Source organism: Nothobranchius furzeri, chromosome 13 (assembly GCF_043380555.1).
Source record: "Nothobranchius furzeri strain GRZ-AD chromosome 13, NfurGRZ-RIMD1, whole genome shotgun sequence".
Classification (NCBI taxonomy): domain Eukaryota; kingdom Metazoa; phylum Chordata; class Actinopteri; order Cyprinodontiformes; family Nothobranchiidae; genus Nothobranchius; species Nothobranchius furzeri.
In genome coordinates this window covers 55,608,265-55,627,798 of record NC_091753.1, presented here as the reverse complement: position 1 = coordinate 55,627,798, position 19,534 = coordinate 55,608,265, and the positions used below count along the sequence as shown (strand labels likewise).

Below are 19,534 nucleotides of genomic sequence, written 5' to 3'. Positions count from 1 at the left end.
AAGGTAGTAGAAAAAAAGAGTGACATTATTATAATTTTGTTGCATATGTTTCATGCAGGCTTGTTGATTGAGGTTTAAATCACCTTTTCCTGCCCGGAAAGCCAACACATCTAAGGACTCCGATGCACTGCTTTGACCCACTGGAGGGGATTAATACTCATGGGGGCCACATCCATGGCAGGACATTTTCATCATATCCTGTTTCATCAAAGATGTGGTAGGATCATTTAAGACCTCTCAACTATTCAAAGGACAAAGGATTTTCCCGCCTTCCTGAGTGGGGGTTTTGGACACTTTTTTTTGGCAACTTTTCAACATTTTAATGGACTGAATTATCCATTTGCCCAAAAGCAAGAGAACTGGGACATAGTCCTGAATACATTGTTAAAGGACAATTGATTTTATTTATTTATTTATCTATTTATTGATTGTTCGATTTTATCATTCCTCTAAGAACCCTCTAGGAGAGGGAATTTAGCGTTTATTTTCTCTGTGATTAATTTTTATAAACTGTTAAATATTTCAATATATTCAGTTTATTGAATTGATTGTTGTGTGTGTGGTTTATGGGTTGGAGGTTTCAACGCTCAGATAATGAGCTACTACTGCTAAGAACCCAGCAAGAGAGTTGGGGGGGGGGGCAAGAAACTTTAGGAAATAAGACGCATTTGATCCTGTGGCTCCCACAAACCCTTTAACCCTGAAGAAGTATTCCGCGCTGATAGATTTGAATACAGATACTCAGTTTTTTCAGGGAGCCATGGGTTACAGAAGCAAAAGCGTAAAGGTCAGAGATCTGTTAATTCTTCGGTTTCTCATTTGAAATCTCAAAAAAGATGTTGGAAGCTTGGGTCTTCACTTTGAACATCTTATAGATGTCAGATAAACGGAGAAGGAAGTGATGTGCCACCATCAGCGTCAGCCTGAAGAAGCCGGCAGCCGTCAGCGTCAATAACAGGTAACAAAACCGTTTCTGTGTTTTAAAAAAAGAACGACAACATGGAATTGGGTCTTCACTGTTCAGATTTTACAGTTAAATACTTCATGTTAAATCTGCTAAAATTCCCCGTCTGCTGATTAAAAGTTATCGCTGCAGTCACATATTCTAGGTAATCCTCACAATGGCCTGTGTTTAATGGCTGACAAAGCAAAAACATGTTAATGTGTTGTGAAGAAGAAGAAGAAGAAGAAAGTATCATTTCTGTAGCGCCTCTCAAGATAAAAATCACGAGGCGCTTCACAAAAACAAACAATGTAAAAATATAAAAAAATAATTGAGAAAATGTTTAAAAATATATTTAAAATGATCAAAAATAGACAATTATGATTAAAAAATGTTAAGAAAGAGAGAGAGTAAACAGGAAAGAGGGAAATCAGGATCCTGAGGAAGGTGGAATAGGTGAGGATAGCAGTGGAGAGAGAGAGGGAGAGAGTGGTGATGAAGGTCATACAAAAGCCAGCTTGGGCCTAGTCCACACGTAGCCATTTTTTTTTTAAACGAATATCCGCCCCTCCAAAAACTTGCATCCACACCACCTCGTTTAAAAAAAAACTGTCCACTTACCCGGATAAATACGTTGTTAAGGACATGCCAGACCTGTAGGCGGCAGTACTTCCCCCGTTCTTAACCTCGTCCTTCGTCTGTGGTCTTCCACAAGGAGCAGTAATTCTGCTTGCAAAAACAAACAAGCAAAGAGCGCTTGGACCATTGATAAAGTGAGCGCAGCTCTGAGGGCATCCATGCTGTCGGCTAGCGTAAACACAGGTCGCACACGTGATGTCAGCATTTTCTTGTCGCGGAAAGTGACGTTGCGGACCTTAAAACTCCGGTTTTGTCCGTCCACATGCAGACACCCAAAACGGAGAAAACGCAGATCTTCACTTTGGCCGGAGTTTTTAAAAAGATCCGTTTTCGTGTGAAAAAACTCAGTTTTTGTGTGGATGACAGGCGAAAACGTAGAAAAATATCTACGTTTTGGCGGATCCCCGGCTACGTGTGGACAGGGCCTTGAACAAGTGAGTCTTCAGCTGCTTTTTAAAGGAGACCACTGAGTCCACTGATCTCAGGCTCAGGGGGAGAGAGGTCCAGAGTCTGGGGGCCACAGCAGCAAATGATCTGTCACCTTTGACCTTTAGCCTCAGGCTGGTGCTGCACAACCAGTAGGCTTTGGTCACTGGACCTCAGGGACCTGCTGGGGGTGTAGGGACTAAGAAGGTCACCAATGTAAGATGGTGCTTGTCCATGTAAGGCCCTATAGACCAGAACCAGGATTCTTAATGTGTTGTGTTGATAATTGCTGATGGTGATCTGTCCGTCTGTGACCGATGGGCTTTGTATGCTTTACAGGTTTGACTGCATAAAGGTGTTCCCACTTTCAGTAAATCAACACGTTTCCTGGTTATTTACAAATAAAACTCACATCCTGCCACGCCGTTTGAAGAAACCAGATTTTATTGACTACATCGCAGATCATTTCATTTCAGCAGACTTGGTTGGTTGTTTTTCTCGTCTTCTGCAGATATTTATGTTCTCACTAGTAATTTCTCTGTTATTCTGAATAGAACCAAATATTTCACAGCACATTTAAACAGCAGTGGTGTCGTAATGCTAATTCCATCATGTTCAATGGCCACACAAAACTTGTTACAATCACACTTAGTTCACATTTTAAAAACTGTACAAGTTAATAAACAGAAATTACACCTGATGAATAAGATCTCATAAATTAGACTAAAATCTAACTAAATTCTGCCAAAATAACGACTGAGTTAAGATAAAAATTTCATCTTTCATTCCATAGTTTTTCACGATTAGGGACGGGCAGCACAGCGGAAGTCACTTCACATTTCTTGATTTTTGTTTGTTTTTACAGTCAGTAATAAACGGAGACGACATGCAGGGAACCGAACTGCAGAAATAGTCGTTTGGGCTGTTATTCCTTTAAAACCCAAGAACACAATGTCAAGCCCCCCCCCCCCCACCCCCCACCCCTCCCATGGCGTCTGCTGTTTGGGATCAGATGGTCTTCGTGTCTGTAACCCCGGGTTTCCACGGGAGCCGTCAGCAGCACGTTACTGCAGCAGCACGTCTTGCTCGCGTAAGCTGCTGCTTGGCCCTTCCCACGGGACGCGAAGCAGCAGGGGAGCAGCTGTCACCGACCGAGCACGAAGTCACACGAGTGACTTCGTCAGTAAACACAACAACAAGCAGGAGAAAATTACAACATGGTTTGTGTTTTATGTTCTGTCCGTTTTATAATCGCCAATACGGACCTGAAAAACAAAGGAGACCGCTAGCTAGGTGATAACTTCTCACGGGGACGCACAGTTAGTAACGTTTTTTAAAAGTAAAGCAACCGGAAGGCAGTACGTTCTTTATTCTGAAAATCTCGGGAAGCTTCTCTCCATTTCCGCGTCCCATTTCCTGTCTTTCCTTCCCCAAAAATGTCGAACTTGACCCGTTTCAGAGGCGTCGCGCGTAGAAAATAGAACCGGCGCGTAAAGGCTGCGACATGCTGCTCCTGAGACGCGGCCGACTCGCGCTGCTGACGGCTCCAGTGGAAAAGGTTCTGTTGACCACAGTGGTTCCTATCAGCAGCTATGACGTGCTGCTGCAGTAACGTGCTGCTGACGGCTGCTGTGGAAAGCCGGGGTAAGACCTTTCGCTGTGTGGAAACCGATTCATCTGATTATAGAACATCTAGATGGGCCATGAAACGTGAAGTGTGACTTCTGCTGTGCTGTCCTGGTTCTTAGGGTATGGCATCACATTTTATTATATCACTTACACACAAAGAGTCAACACATCAATGTGCTCCAGGCTCACGGGCCTCCACAGCAGACCTGATCTGTTCCGAGAGTCTGAACCGGCTCCGCTCACTCTGAGTTCATGCTTTTCTCTGATGAGCAGAACTAAACGGGTGACATAGCTGCAGGTAAACTGTTGATCGAGGCAGCCATTATGGTTCTGGCAGTGTAAAGGTAGACGGCATTTGTTCTGATGTCAGTTTTCAAATAGGAACAACCATATTCAGGCGTGCAGAAGCAGATCAGGTCTGGGTAAAAGGGTTCCTGAATTAGAGCTTTTTCCTGTGCTAAATCTTGATGTCCATGGCAGCTGGTTCCTCGGGTTACTGAGACACTTTGACACGGAAAGTGACACGACCCAGATACTTGTCCCGATCGTCACTGTTGCGTAGGTCCGATCCCTCAACTTTACACTCCACCGTCTGCTCCACGTCCAAGTCTTCTTTAGTTAGCAGCAGCTTGACAGCTACGAGTGGCTGCACGTATTCAGACTGTAAGACAAACCAGCGGGTTCCGGCTCTGATCAGACACGAAGACACATCTTCTGACTTATTTCACATGAAACAAATACTTCTAAATCTTCTCCATCTTCTCTTTCTGTATCTTAGTTCTTAGATATTCTGCTTTGACTTTCTCTTTCAAGGCTCTTACTGCCCAAACTAAAAGAAAAATTAGGTAATTAATAATTGATACGTTTGATTATTTATAATCCGCAGAAGCTTCATCTCAAACACTCAGACTTCATCACAGGACAACAATGATTCATCTCCAAAATTAACACTTCAGTGGTCCTCTTTTAGTACCATAGAGACTGAAAGATGGAAGAACACTAGACTGGGAACAGCCCTCTTCTGGTGGCTCGGCAGTGTTGCAGCTGCCTATTTAAATAGTCAAATATTTACTTACATGAGCTTTTTTGCCATAGTACGGGAAAAACATCTTATCCAAGCGACCCTCAGGTGGGAAATAAAGCATCGGCAATGGAGTGTTTCTCTAGTGGGAAAAGAAACAGCAATGCAGTTAATTCATGTAGACCATATGTTATTAACGCATGTAGTTATAGACCGACATATACTGTTTTACTGATGGATGGATGTTTAACTATTGGATGGATAGATAAATGTAAGGATGGATGGCTGTTGGATGGATGGATGGATACATAGATGGATAGATATGTTGGATGGATGGATGGATGGATGTTTAACTATTGGATGGATAGATAAATGTAAGGATGGATGGATGTTGCATGGATAGGTGGATGGATAGATACATAGATGGGCGGTTAAATATTGGATGAATTGATGAATGGATGGATGGGTGTTGAATGGATGAATGGTAAAAAATTTGATGGATAGATATGTTGGATGGATGGATGGATGGATGGATACATATGTAGCGCCACAAAGGTCCTCTAATTTGTGACAAAGGTCACATTTCCCCAGCTGGGTCGACTGTAACTTTGCCCCACAGATTAAACAAGCGAGAAGTCATGATGGCTGCTGAATATCATCTTTATCTGCTGCTGTTCCGTCCCAGACTGAAGGACACTTCAAGATCACAATAATAATTTAAAGAATAATTTTAATAAACTCTTTGACTTTATTACTGTTTATTATAATCATCATAAATGATCTCTTGGTTCAGTATAAATGTATTTTAATTACTGAAATGAATTATTATTCTTTGGGTTAATAATAATTATTATTCATGATAATCAGTAATGTGTGTTCAGTAAACCAGAAGGTCACCTCGCACGTAACCAGCCTCACACAGAGGGTACCACAGGGTAAAAGTAATGTGCCATCACGTCTTTGACTCATGACCAAAGCTTTCTGGCTGAGAGAGAACCTCTACCTACTGTTCTGTCACGCCGATAGAATAGCTTCGAATGAACGCACCTGTAACCAGCTGACGCAAAACTCCTTCAGAGTTATTGATTTTGAGAAGTAAGACGCAAAACTCCTTCAGGGTTAAGCCAAACGTTCGACACTGTGTACCCTGCGACGTCTCTGGACCAGAGGATCGGTTCTACTTGCGTCTTCTCTACCAGACCGAGTACCCTGAGGCTGACAACATCCTCCTTGACCTCCGGATCCACACAGAGGGTCGTCTTGCTGGGTGAGGTAGCACACAGATTGTGTTTGATGCTGTTTCTCTAAGTAACCACCATGTTAGCTGCAAAACAAGCATTCACCCAGAACGAGTTCGTCTCTCTGACAGAAACCTTCTGAGAATCCATTCACGCATCCAAGCTCTCATTTCATTTTAGCTTTCCATCCAGACACAGGAAAAGCTTTTGATACCAAGTTTAATATCAAAGCTGGTAAATTGTCATTTTTAATTGTCATTTAAATTGTCATTTCTGAATTGTCGTTTCAAATTGTCAAGTTTAAAATTGTTAGTAATAAATTCTTAATTTTTAAACTCTGCCTCATCTTTGAAATGAAACACAGAATGGTGTGTATTTCTGCTTATTGAAAAAGCAAAGGTTCCTAACTTCTGATTCAAATAAATAAACTTTTGCTATTAAATTTATCTTAAATTAAACATTAATCTTTGGATTAATTATAGACCAAGCAAGTTGGTGTATGAACTTCTATCGATTATATAAGTATCCTGGATATTTATACATGATATAAGCTTCATGTGCTAATTTGCTTGATCATTCTCAGGATCTAACAACTGATAGCAAACAGTGTTGATTCTAGTATGTAGATTATCCACGCTACACATAGATGGATAGATATGTTGGATGGATATAATTCTTGCTGTCAGTATTTGCAAGATATTGGTATTTGGGTCTGTACTAGTAAACCAAGGTCTATAGCCCTTGGATCATAAACTATGACCTATAAGTATAATGGTCTTTTTATACTGGGAATCAGGAGTTATTTTAGTGATCATCTTGTTTCCTATTTATTTTTGTCCTGATTGTGCCCTGAGCAATTTTATGACTAAATAAAAAAATCTACATGAATTGAAAAATCGTCTTAAATAATCGATCTCAATTTCAGTCATAATAATCGTGATTATTGTTTATGCCATAATCGAGCAGCCCTACTTTAGCATATCCGGTCACATAATGATGACGTCATATTCAGTGGTCGTTCTGCATCATTTCAGGCCTCGTGGTCAACTGTCTGAACCGCTGAACAGAAGTGCCTGGCTTATTTTCTAAGTAAAATAAATACGTTGTCAACATCAGTGAGTCTCTAAGTCTATTCTTTTTGTATGTTATATATGTTAAAATATGTGTAAATAGGTCGCTGATTAACACTTGCAATTTAGTGTTGTGATGGTTTTAAAAAAATTCTGAAGGTAGTAAAAAAAGTATTAAAAAGTAGTACATTTTACTTAAGGATTGCTGTATATACCCTGGATATCAATCAATCAATCAATCAATCAAAGCTTTATTTATAAAGCGCCTTCCGCAACCCTGTCAGGAAGCCCAAGGCGCTGAACATGGTACAGTAGAAGTACAAATATAGTGAGTAAATCAAAAATAAAAGCAATATATACATGGGATGTATGGATGGATATATAGATATGTTGGATGAATGGATGGATGGATGGATATATACATGGGATGTATGGATGGATACATAGATAGATATGTTGGATGGATGGATGGATGGATACAGAGATGGATATGTTGGATGGATGGATGGATACAGAGATGGATATGTTGGATGGATGGATGGATGGATACATGGGATGTATGGATGGATACATAGATGGATAGATATGTTGGATGGATGGAGGTATGGATGGATACATAGATATGTTGGATGGATACATAGATATGATGGATGGATGGATACATAGATGGGATGGATGTATGGATGGATACATAGATGGGATGGATATGTTGGATGGATGGAGGTATGGATGGATACATAGATATGTTGGATGGATACATAGATATGATGGATGGATGGATACATAGATGGGATGGATGTATGGATGGATACAGAGATGGATATGTTGGATGTATGGATGGATACATAGATAGATATGTTGGATGGATGGATGGATACAGAGATGGATATGTTGGATGTATGGATGGATACAGAGATGGATATGTTGGATGGATGGATGGATGGATGGATACATGGGATGTATGGATGGATACATAGATGGATAGATATGTTGGATGGATGGAGGTATGGATGGATACATAGATATGTTGGATGGATACATAGATATGATGGATGGATGGATACATAGATGGGATGGATGTATGGATGGATACATAGATGGATAGATATGTTGGATGGATGGAGGTATGGATGGATACATAGATATGTTGGATGGATACATAGATATGATGGATGGATGGATACATAGATGGGATGGATGTATGGATGGATACAGAGATGAATATGTTGGATGTATGGATGGATACATAGATAGATATGTTGGATGGATGGATGGATACAGAGATGGATATGTTGGATGTATGGATGGATACAGAGATGGATATGTTGGATGGATGGATGGATGGATGGATACATGGGATGTATGGATGGATACATAGATGGATAGATATGTTGGATGGATGGAGGTATGGATGGATACATAGATATGTTGGATGGATACATAGATATGATGGATGGATGGATACATAGATGGGATGGATGTATGGATGGATACATAGATGGATAGATATGTTGGATGGATGGAGGTATGGATGGATACATAGATATGTTGGATGGATACATAGATATGATGGATGGATGGATACATAGATGGGATGGATGTATGGATGGATACATAGATGGGATGGATGTATGGATGGATACATAGATATGTTGGATGGATACATAGATATGTTGGATGGATACATAGATATGATGGATGGATGGATACATAGATGGGATGGATGTATGGATGGATACAAAGATAGATGATAGATGATGTAGTGAGGTTTATTTCATGGGTGATAAAGATGGGAGAGTATTTAAACGCCCTGCGGTGGTTTCCAGTTAGGTACTGCATTGAAGCTAAGGTGCTTATGCTTGCTTTACAACCTATGCTGCTGATAACCTTCTGGTTGTGCCACGGTCTATGTGAGTTAAGTGCCTTGCCCAAGGACTTAACAGCAGTGTTCTGTGGTGAGAGCCGTGATCGAGCCTACGACATTCAGATTCCTGGACAACCTGCTTTACCTCCTGAGCTTCTGCTGTTGTTTGATGTTTAAAATAGCCAATGAAATTCAAAAAACAAAGATCTCAAGCATGAGGAACCCTCGTGGCCTGCTGCTGGAAACTGAGTGAGAAGGGTTTTGATTGGTGAATCACTCCATGCAAAATGTCTAAATATCACCTGCACAAATACATCACCCTGCATCCATTTTTGAACAGACACATATCGCTTGAGAAAATTTTATACAGTACTGTGCAAAACTTTTAGGCAGGTGTGGTGAAAATGCTGTAAACGAAGAAGATCAGTTAGTTAACTGAAGAGAAGGGTCTTTTTTACTTCATGGGTCTAAATTGTTTTTTTCATGCCCAGCTGGTCCCAATTTAATGTGTGCTGGCGGGCATGATTAGGTTGAGGGAGGAATTGGATGTATCCTGTCAGTGCCTTGCCTCAGGACTAAAGCCACCACAGCCATCCTGTGAGTTGATAAGTAATCACAGATCTGGCGGTCATGTATTGCCTGATAGGAAAGGCAGTATTTGGACTCACCTTGGCAGTACAGTTGATGTAGGGGTCTCCTTTTGGTTTCAGACCAATGACCTGCGGACAAACACATCCAACAAGATGTAAACATACACACAGCTCCAGTCCAAAGAAAGCATGGCCTGTTCAATTTCTTGGGTTCAAGCCATTAGGCAAGGCAGCTTTATTTATATGTACATTTCACACACAGAGGCAATTCAATGTGCTTTGCATTAGCAAGAATAGCATAAACATTAAAATCAATGTGACATCACAATTAAAGTACACACAAATTAATTTCACATTTAAGAATTAGAGAAAAAAAAGACAAAGTTAAAGGGTGAGCAGTTACAGTGCAGGCGGTGCAGTACAAGAAACAGTCATTCGACGGCTGATGAAAACATGAGTTTTCAATTCTGATTTAAACATTTGAGGTCACGAGGAAGCTGATTCCATCTGTGAGCAACATAGTAGCTAAAAGCAGCTTCACCCTGTTTGGTTCTGACCCGGGGTTCTACCAGCTGACTGTTTCCTAAAGATCTCAGAGCCCTGCTGGGCATGAGTACAGGAAGGAGATCTGGCATGTATTCTGGCCCCATGCCATTGAGGGATTAATAGTAGAAGCACTTTGAAATGGATTCTGTAGTTTACTGGTAACCAGTGTAGAGATTTAAGAACAGGAGTGATGTGCTCGGCTCTCTTGGTTCTTGTTAAGACCCTAGCAGCAGCATTCTGCATAAGCTGCAGTTTCTTCACAGCTTTTTGGGAAGACCAAACAAAAGACCACTCCAGCCTGCTGGAGATGAACGCATGAATGAGTTTCTCTAGGTTCTGTCTGGACATGAGACCTCTGAGTCGTGCTGTTTGATGCAGATGATAAAACGTTGATCTAGTTAGAGCCTTAATGTGACCAGTGAAGCTCAGGTCGGAATTAATTATGACACCAAAATTTCTAACCTGGGTCTTTGTTTTTATTCCTCTGGAGCCAAGCTGAGCAATAACCGCCATCCTTCAGCAGCAGTTAGCTTTTTTCTGTATCCTGGATAAAGTTTCATTTAAATGAGGGCAGAGTGTACCAGCGCCAGGGGTGGACTGGCCTATCTGGCATTCTGGCACTGTCCCGGTGGGCCACCTAGCCAAGTGGACTGCTTGCCCTGCTTGGGCCGACACTACTCCACAGTTGGTGATCTGCAGAACATTAGCTACATGAAAAACTGAAGATAACCGTTTTTCCAGTCGTTTTTAGCTAGAAAAATGCAGTAGAGCGATGACGTAGAAGTTGTTTTACCGCTGTTGAGGGTCTACCCTCATGAGAAAATTACTATGCAGTAATTTCTCCAAACGACTGTGTCATCTGCGCTCTGAAAAAGCATTTTAAAAATCAGCGCCAGCAACAACTTCATTTCCCATGGTTCTTTGCACCCGGAAGGAACGTGATGACGTCATCAAAGCGAAGCCGAACCCCAGAAAACAAGTTCTGCGCATGTGCTGGAACCACACAGAGTCCAGCCCGCCAGACAGCTGAAAAGCTATAAATCCCAGCGAAAAACGAAACGTATCGTCTTTTGTTCAGTTCAACTGGCGTTGAAAGACGCACTCGTTTGCTACGGCTCCCGACAGCACGCGGGAGGCCTGGCTGCTGAAGTGAATATATTAGTTAATAAATGTATTGCCAATTCAGTTTTGTTTCAAGTGAATTTGTTTGTGTGATATGAAATTAACTGCAGCTCGTTAAGATTTCACGGAACGTTTAGACAAGATTGATAAGAGGTTTGGATTCATTTTCCCTTGTTAAAAAGGGTGGTGCCCCGAGGCATATCTCCGGATATCCTAATTACGTAATAAAATCGGTAAATATTTCCATATTTACGAATTTTATTGAAGAATCCAAAAAGTAAGTAAAAGCTTACAAATTATTCGTCGACTAATAATCACAATACCGCGTTAGCATGTAGCCAATATCCCGCTGATCTCCACCCATGGAGAATGAGCTGATCTAGGAGGCCAGGGCTCCCGGTCGCAGCGGTCTGGCCCTGCTTGTAATTTCACAGTCCCAGTCCATATTAGATGTCACATTCGGCCTAGAGCCGAGTCCGCGGGCGGCAACATCCCCCACCCCCAACGCTCTCCCAATGGGGAGGGCCGACGATTCGTAAAAGTGCCAGGGCCGAATTTTGGTCTCAGTCCACCCCTGACCAGCACTGCTTAGCTAGCACCAGAATGGGATCTCTTAATTTGACACTGAACGCTAAACTGTGGTTGCAAAAGACAAACAGCCCATAGGTGAATTTGGACCTGAATGTCCTCTTAGAAGATCTCTGTGAACATTGACATTTGTTGTTATTAGGGATGTCCCGATCCGATCACATGATCTGAAATCGGCCCCGATCACGTGGTTTCAGACTGATCGGGACTCGGGCTTTACTTCCCGATCCAAGCCCCGATCCGGAGTTGGATATTGGGTTCAAATTACAGGAGAGCAACTTGGTTCTCCTTAAAGGTTGTCAGGCTCCCCTGATGTCCTTAACTTGCACACCCAGAAGGAGCACAAGAGAGATCCAGTTTCTACCTTTATTATATTATTTATATGGACTCAGCGTAGCGGGGATTCTTCTGAGCGGAGATGCAGAGAGCAGCAGGCAGACTGCTGATCATTCATGAACTGCAGCTGCGTTCTGCACACGGCCGCAGTAACATGTTCTAAGTTTCTAACTGGCGTCACCAAAAATATATAATTAACACACAGTCGTTCGTGTCCGCTCATTTTCTCTCTGGTAAGTTCTGTCTGTGTTTGAGCATGACGTGTGGACGCGCTCGCGCTGCAGCGCTCATCACTGGCGCAGCCGAGCAGCGCGGCGCACACTCCGCTTTTTTTGCGGTCAATAGATGAATTTGATCTGCTGGTTAAAAGTTACTTGTGAGGTGAAAAAGAAGGAAGCAGGCAGGAGTTTTTCTGGAGGACTGGGAGATGCAGGAAGATCAGAGGCAGACAGGACAGGAAGATCAGAGACAGACGGGACAGGAAGATCAGAGACAGACGGGACAGGAAGATCAGAGACAGACAGGACAGGAAGATCAGAGACAGACAGGACAGGAAGGTCAGAGACAGACGGGACAGGAAGATCAGAGGCAGACGGAACAGGAAGGTCAGAGACAGACAGGACAGGAAGGTCAGAGACAGACGGAACAGGAAGGTCAGAGACAGACAGGACAGGAAGGTCAGAGACAGACGGGACAGGAAGATCAGAGACAGACGGGACAGGAAGATCAGAGACAGACGGGACAGGAAGATCAGAGACAGACAGGACAGGAAGATCAGAGACAGACGGAACAGGAAGGTCAGAGACAGACAGGACAGGAAGATCAGAGACAGACAGGACAGGAAGATCAGAGACAGACGGGACAGGAAGATCAGAGACAGACAGGACAGGAAGATCAGAGACAGACGGGACAGGAAGATCAGAGACAGACGGGACAGGAAGGTCAGAGACAGACAGGACAGGAAGGTCAGAGACAGACAGGACAGGAAGGTCAGAGACAGACAGGACAGGAAGATCAGAGACAGACAGGACAGGAAGAGGGGAAAATAAAAACCAAGAAAACAAAACAAAGTTCTTAAAAGAATAAAATGTAGGTACTATAGATTGATCCCACTACACGTTTGTACCTGTATGAAGCAATAATTTATCAGCATGTAGTATTTATATAGTTGATACAATTCAGATCATCTTCAAAACTCCGTCCCATGTCCAGGGGCGTATCTAAGCATTTTGGGGGCCGAGGCAAAATAGACCCCTGCCAGGTATTTTAAGTTGAAGTTCTATCTGTTTTTATATTAGACCTTTTATATTCGCAATAAAGTCCAAAAGTGAAGAATTTGTTATTTATTGATTCTTCAAGCTACCTCACCGAAGTGATCTGTTGTTAAAAATTAAAATAAAAGGTAATTAAATACAAAATAAGGAACGTTCTGGAATTGTTTCTTCCTTTTCTTTCTTTTTTTTAATGTATCGAAAGTATCGGATCGGGACTCGGTATCGGCAGATTCTCTAAATCAAATGACTCGGACTCGAGGGCAAAAAACCTGATCGGGACATCCCTAGTTGATATTGTAAATAATTTCTTATCTCTGAGTAGACATGGAAAGTGAAATAATATACTAACCCGGTTCATCTTGATGATGATGCAGGGTTGTCCCTCTGCATATCCAAAACTGGTATCCGGCAGTCCGGAGCACTGGCGCAGAATACTCCGTTTAAACTGACAAACCTTCTTCACAGGCTCTTTGTCTTGTTCAGTGTATTCGCCCACCAGACACAAGTCATTCCCATCTTGAATGCTGTCGTTATAATCTGAAAAAAGTGTAATACAGGTGGATTTATTTGGACTCTTGTGCTTTTATTGTAAAACCACAATTGTTTAATTAAAGCCTTTTCCTGTTCTGAAAAAGAAGGTGAACCAGTCGGAACGTAGGAGCTCTGCGGTTTCTTTTCTTGAGTAAATCTGTTTCATCGAGTGACACGATGACACGTCTGTGTTGACGTTTGTGACTCACGCTGCAGGAGATCGTGCAGCTCTCCGATGTACTGCTCGTATTGTGATGGGTTTGTTCTGTTGTAGAAGATTTCAATGGCATGAGGACGAATGACCAAACCTGGAAAAAAAAAACACGTAGAAGAGATAAATGTGCACGAATAGTATAAACATAGTGTTAAAATATTAATGTTGAACTGAATGTTAAAAGTTCAAGTGTCAAGTGACCTGGACTGGGCAGTCGGTCCTGATGTTGTGGAACGTTCTCATCAAGCGTCTGCAGCATCACCCACATGGTTAGAGAAAACATCCCCGCCAAAAAGCCGTAAAAAATGAGGTAGAAGAGGAGGATGAGACCTGGAAGAAAAATTCCCAGATTGAGTTCTTCTAACCTCAACCCTGCTCCATCTTCAGCATATATAGTCACTTTGGGAAGTGTTAACTTTAAGGAAGGAGCACTGAGATGGAAAGATAAGATGGTCAGATGACTCAGCCTTTAATGAAATCAGGTTTAGAATAGAATAGAATAGAATAGAATAGAATAGAATAGAACAGCCACACCTTTTACCGGTCTTGTTAGGCGCAATTGTGACTGAATAAAAGTCTAACTGCTGTTGGAAGGAAGGACTTGTGAAACCATTCATTTGTACACCTCCATGCAGCAGTTTTCCACAGAAGGAGTTCTCCAGTTCTATAACATCTTCACGCATGGGGTAGGAGGGGTTAGGGTTAGGTTGTTATTATTATTATTATTATTTATATATTTTTTCGTCAGCATTTCGTGGCCGCTTTGATAGTGGGTGATGTCACTGATCAGCACCAAAAAGTCGTCCATGAGCATCAATGGCATTAAAGAGGATGTATTCTTCCAAAGTTATGAGCAGTTAAATCTGTTCAGGGGAAGGGGATCGCTGCTGTGTGACGCAAAAGCGGCGTTCAGTGACCAGAAGAAATGCAGTTTTTTTTTTCCGTGCTGCTCTGTAGGAGACCACAAATACTCGTGTCACGTCATTTGTCAGTGAAAGAACTGAAATTTTCATTGTGAATAGTAATCGTGTTATATTTGATATCTGGAAGGCTATTTAAACTAGTAACAATATATTTATAGATATTTGATATAAAATCAAGAAAAGGATAAAAACCACGAGGCGCTTCACAAAAACAAAAAAATGTAAATATAAAAAAGATGTTTTAATTGAAAAAAGATTTGATGAAAAAATGTAAGGAAAGGTAGAGAGAAAATGAATAGGAAAGAGGGAAATCGGTGGATCGGCGGAAAAGGTAGAAAGAGCAGAGTAAGGAGACGAAGGTCACGCAAAAGCCAGCTTGAACAGGTGAGTCTTCAGCTGCTTTTTAAAGGAGACCACTGAGTCCACTGATCTCAGGCTCAGGAGGAGAGAGTTCCAGAGTCTGGGGGTCACAGCAGCATAAATATCCAGTCTGCCAGTGGTGGCTTGTCCATAGGGAGCACTGTGGCACCACCCCCCTTGATGTTAAGGAGAAAAAAAAGAAAAGTTAAATGTGTTTATTTGTTCTCATTTGATGATTTTAATATTCAAAACTGGACATTTTGTTTTTTTCCATGTCACATTAGTGTCACCTACTGGTGGAACGGAATATTGCACGTTGGGGTGTGCATGCTTTGGGCAAACGAATAACTAAAGGAGACATATTAGGCATGTGTTGACCACGAGATCTCGATTGATGAAATACTATAACCAATCTTTTGAACTCAAATTCCAAAACCATAATGCTATTCTTCAAAAAGCACACCGATTTCCCTGCTTTAACACATGAGGTTGATTTGTTGAACTGTTACTGCTAAACTCTACACACAAACCCTACATTTTTCAGTGCTGACACCATGTGGTCATTTAGATGCACTAGCAGTCGATGATGTTAACTGAAGTCGGCACAGCCTGAGCTCAATTAACCAAGTGGAAACACTAGGCATCACAATTTAACGCACACCAATCAGAATTGTTGGTCGATAGATAAAAAGGGCCAAAGCCAGCTCATTCAGGTTTGAACAGTGTTGGGAAAGTTTGTTTAAAAAACGAACTAGTTCAAAGTTCAGTTCATTCATTTTAAAACGAACTACTTTGTTTCTTAGTTCACAATTCTAAAAAATTTGAACTAAGTTCACTGTTACAAAAACAAACTAGTTCATGGTTCTTTTTTCTCCTATACATATATATATATATATATACATATACATATATATATATATATATATATGTATATATATATATATATATATATATATATATATATATATATATATATATATATATATATATACACACTTTACGGGTTCTACTTTTTATAAACTCTATGGTTAACAAGATGTTTTAACAAGGCTTTAGCTCCGGAAAAGCTCCGTAGAGATCTCAAGCTAGAACAGAAAAAGAACACGTTCATAAACCCATTCATGCGCGCCACGTTTGTCAGACAAAATATGAACGAGTTCGGTTCACGTTCACGAAAAAAAAAAAAAATTCACGAACGATCGTTCAATGAACTCTGGGTTTGACACAATGGATCTAAAGAGATGCAAAGGAAGAGGTAGAGGAGGTGGATGTCTTGGATACCAGGGTGAAGGAGGTGGAAGGGGGGGGGGGGTCTAGGACATCAGCAAGGAGGAGGCCGAGGAGGAGGGGGTTGAGAAAGATGGCGACAAGATAGGGGAAGAGCAAAGGCAAGAAGACAAGTGTTCGCAGGTGAAATTTGAGCAACTTTAGTTGACTTTGTCCTTGTCCATGGTATGACCATGAGGGAGGCTTTGCAACGAGTCGCTTCACTATTGCCTCCATCATCAGACCCCCCCCTCGCTGCCTGGCTAGGGCTGAATAACCTGTGATGTGGATGAGACTCTCTAGCCTGATCCAGACCAAAGACAGGTTGCTGAGGTGGAATACTGTTTGTGGTGTATGTTGTACTGTATGGTACATGAGTGAAAATGCACCACTGTGTATACATCAGTTGCATCGCTTGTGTTGATCATGTGAAAATGTTTTGTGGGGAATAACCACAAGCAACAAAACTTGCCAGTTTTGCAAATAAATTTGAATTTATTGCTCCAATATATAAGACTAATTTGTAGTGTGTGTGTGTGTGTGTGTGTGTGTGTGTGTGTGTGTGTGTGTGTGTGTGTGTGTGTGTTTCAAGAAATGTGTTAAAGCAATCGAGAAAAACTGTAATAACGTTAAAAGTTATATTCTGTTGAAGTATGGCATGATTTAATCCATTTGGAGCAACTGGAGAGCTGCTGTGTAGGGGTGGGCAATATAAACGATATAAGGTAGAAACGATATAAAATTGGGTAATAGAGTTTTTGGCTATATCGCAATACAGTGATATCGCGATAACGCATGATGTCACTAAGATGTGCACCCTGCTGACATTGGGACAACAGAATGGAGTGACTGCAAGCATGGAGTGGGTGGAGGAGGAGGCCTATAGGCCTCAAGTGGCATATATTTGCCACATGAGGATATTTAAAAGCGCATCATTTAGACATTTATAAACAGAGGAAAAAATATATCGCAATATATATCGTTACCGCACATGCTTCAGATTATATCGCAATATAGATTTGAGGCCATATCGCCCAGCCCTACTGCTGTGTGATGGAAAATGTTGCCTTCAATTACCAGAAGCACCGTATTTTATGGCGCTCTGCAAGACAAAGCTTGGTGAATAGGGAGCCTAAATCGCACCCATCTACTTCCAGACCATGGGTCCCCAACCACCAACAGAAATGAATGGGAGTCTATGAGAGGATAAAAGGTACTTTCTGATCCAGTTTGATATGTGCTATGGGTTTCAGATGCTTATTTTTAAACAGCGGCAAAAGTTATTTTAGGTTTTGTTTGAAAACACTTATTGGACTACAAATGCTTGTCTCACCACTGACATCATTGAACCAGACATGGAGAAAAAGGGAAGGTTAGTTTAGTGAGCTTTGAATAATTATTCCAAAACAACAGAAGGAGCATTAAACATACAAATAAACCATTTTAAATCTGGCCATGTGGTAAGTGGCAGCTACGCTGGGGAGTAAGAGATTCTGCGGTGGCGTCATGTGACATCTGAGTTGTAGTCATTTTTATTAAGAATTTTTACAAGCTAAAAATCTCTAAGTACATAACATAGTCGAAACCCATACAACTGCTTTTCATTTAAACTGAAGTACAAAATATTGTGGTATGGTGGAGAAACAAGGTCCCAGGCAGGATTCGATTCCCAGATTCCCGGGTGAGAGGCACATGCGCCATCCAGTCAGCCAAAAGGATATCCCTATGGCCAAGTAGCCAGGGCCCATGATCAGTTGGGATACTCACCTTGTCACAATATGTGATTCAGGGCGTAAAGCAAAGTAGTTTAGAAAATAGTTTTTATAGCCCTGTTCACTTGCATTTTTCGTTCTTCCGGGGATCCATAAGCCAACTGGAAGGTAAGGAGACTAACCCCTACTTCACTGTAGGGAGCCTAAGTCTCCGGTCGGCTCACGGGTCCCCGGAACAACGAAAAAATGAATGTAAGTCAACAGGGCTAAAAACGCTATTTTCTAACCCGCTTTGTCTTTTGCCCTGGATCACACATGTTGTACTGCAATTTAAATGAAAAGTAATGATGGGTGTTTCAACCATGCCAGTTATGTACTTTGAGATTTATTAGCTTGTTCATAATTAGCATGACTACAAACCAAAAATCAGCATGTTGCATATGTGACATCACCACATAATCTCCTCTCCCCTAGAGTAGCTGCTACTTACCACATGACCAGATTTATGGTGGTTCTTTCCTCCTGTGGGAAGTTTGCTGAACTTACAGCCATTTTCCCAGTTTTCTCCGTGTCTGGTTCGATGACGTCACTTTCGTGAAGCGCATTTGTAGTCCTGGACTTATTTTCACACAAAACCTAAAATAGTGTTTTCCCCCATTCGAAAATAAATGCGTTCTTGGTATCAAAATGTGTCTTTAAAATTCACGGTCATCGTATGTGAAATCCATGGCACAAAACAAGCGGAATTAGAAAATAGCGTTTTTAGCCCCTTTGACTTGCGTTCATTTTTTTGTTCTTCCAGGGACCGTGGTCCGGAATTGACTTAGACTTCCTATAGAGCTCCGGGAGTTGACATCACTTCTCCCGGCATGCAACTGTTCAAATCGAAAAAGCGCCATCTTGACAGGCAGTAGCCCGCAACTGGGCTATTTGTTATTGTCAGAAAACTCAATCAAACGGGAAATATGGTAGATTTCTGTTGGGCACAGGATGCCAGAACAGACGCGGACGAGATAAGGGACGAGCCATCTACAAGATTCCCCAAGATCTGGAACACCGCAAATGTTGGATCATTGCAATAAAACGCACTAGTGACCGGGCTAAAATGAAACTGTGGGATCCCGAGAGTAAAGGTTTTCGCTTATGCAGCGACCGCTTCATATCAGGTACTTAAACCAACGTTTCCTCAACTGTGTATGGTATTTATTTTAAATGCTTTTATTACGATTCTTAGTGGGCTTC

At 41.6% G+C, this 19,534-nt stretch overlaps 1 protein-coding gene and 2 long non-coding RNA genes across 3 annotated transcripts in view; 1 reads left to right on the top strand and 2 right to left on the bottom strand.

Moving 5' to 3' along the window:
* LOC139062540 (uncharacterized) overlaps positions 1-2,437 on the top strand; it is a 3,125-nt gene extending 688 nt beyond the window's left edge. Inside the window, exon 3 of the long non-coding RNA XR_011516090.1 lies at positions 59-2,437. This is a non-coding gene — a long non-coding RNA (uncharacterized lncRNA). The remainder of the gene's footprint in view (positions 1-58) is intronic.
* atp1b3b (ATPase Na+/K+ transporting subunit beta 3b) overlaps positions 2,435-19,534 on the bottom strand; it is a 20,013-nt gene continuing 2,913 nt past the window's right edge. The window contains exons 2-7 of the mRNA XM_015950896.3: positions 14,233-14,361; positions 14,027-14,125; positions 13,636-13,823; positions 9,499-9,549; positions 4,714-4,800; positions 2,435-4,298 (exon numbers count right to left, since the gene is read on the bottom strand). Coding sequence (XP_015806382.1) covers positions 4,131-4,298; positions 4,714-4,800; positions 9,499-9,549; positions 13,636-13,823; positions 14,027-14,125; positions 14,233-14,361 — 722 coding nt within the window. The 3' untranslated portion in view covers positions 2,435-4,130. The remainder of the gene's footprint in view (positions 4,299-4,713; positions 4,801-9,498; positions 9,550-13,635; positions 13,824-14,026; positions 14,126-14,232; positions 14,362-19,534) is intronic.
* The window catches only part of LOC139062542 (uncharacterized), a 6,607-nt gene continuing 2,473 nt past the window's right edge, over positions 15,401-19,534 (bottom strand). The window contains exon 3 of the long non-coding RNA XR_011516093.1: positions 15,401-15,490. This is a non-coding gene — a long non-coding RNA (uncharacterized lncRNA). The remainder of the gene's footprint in view (positions 15,491-19,534) is intronic.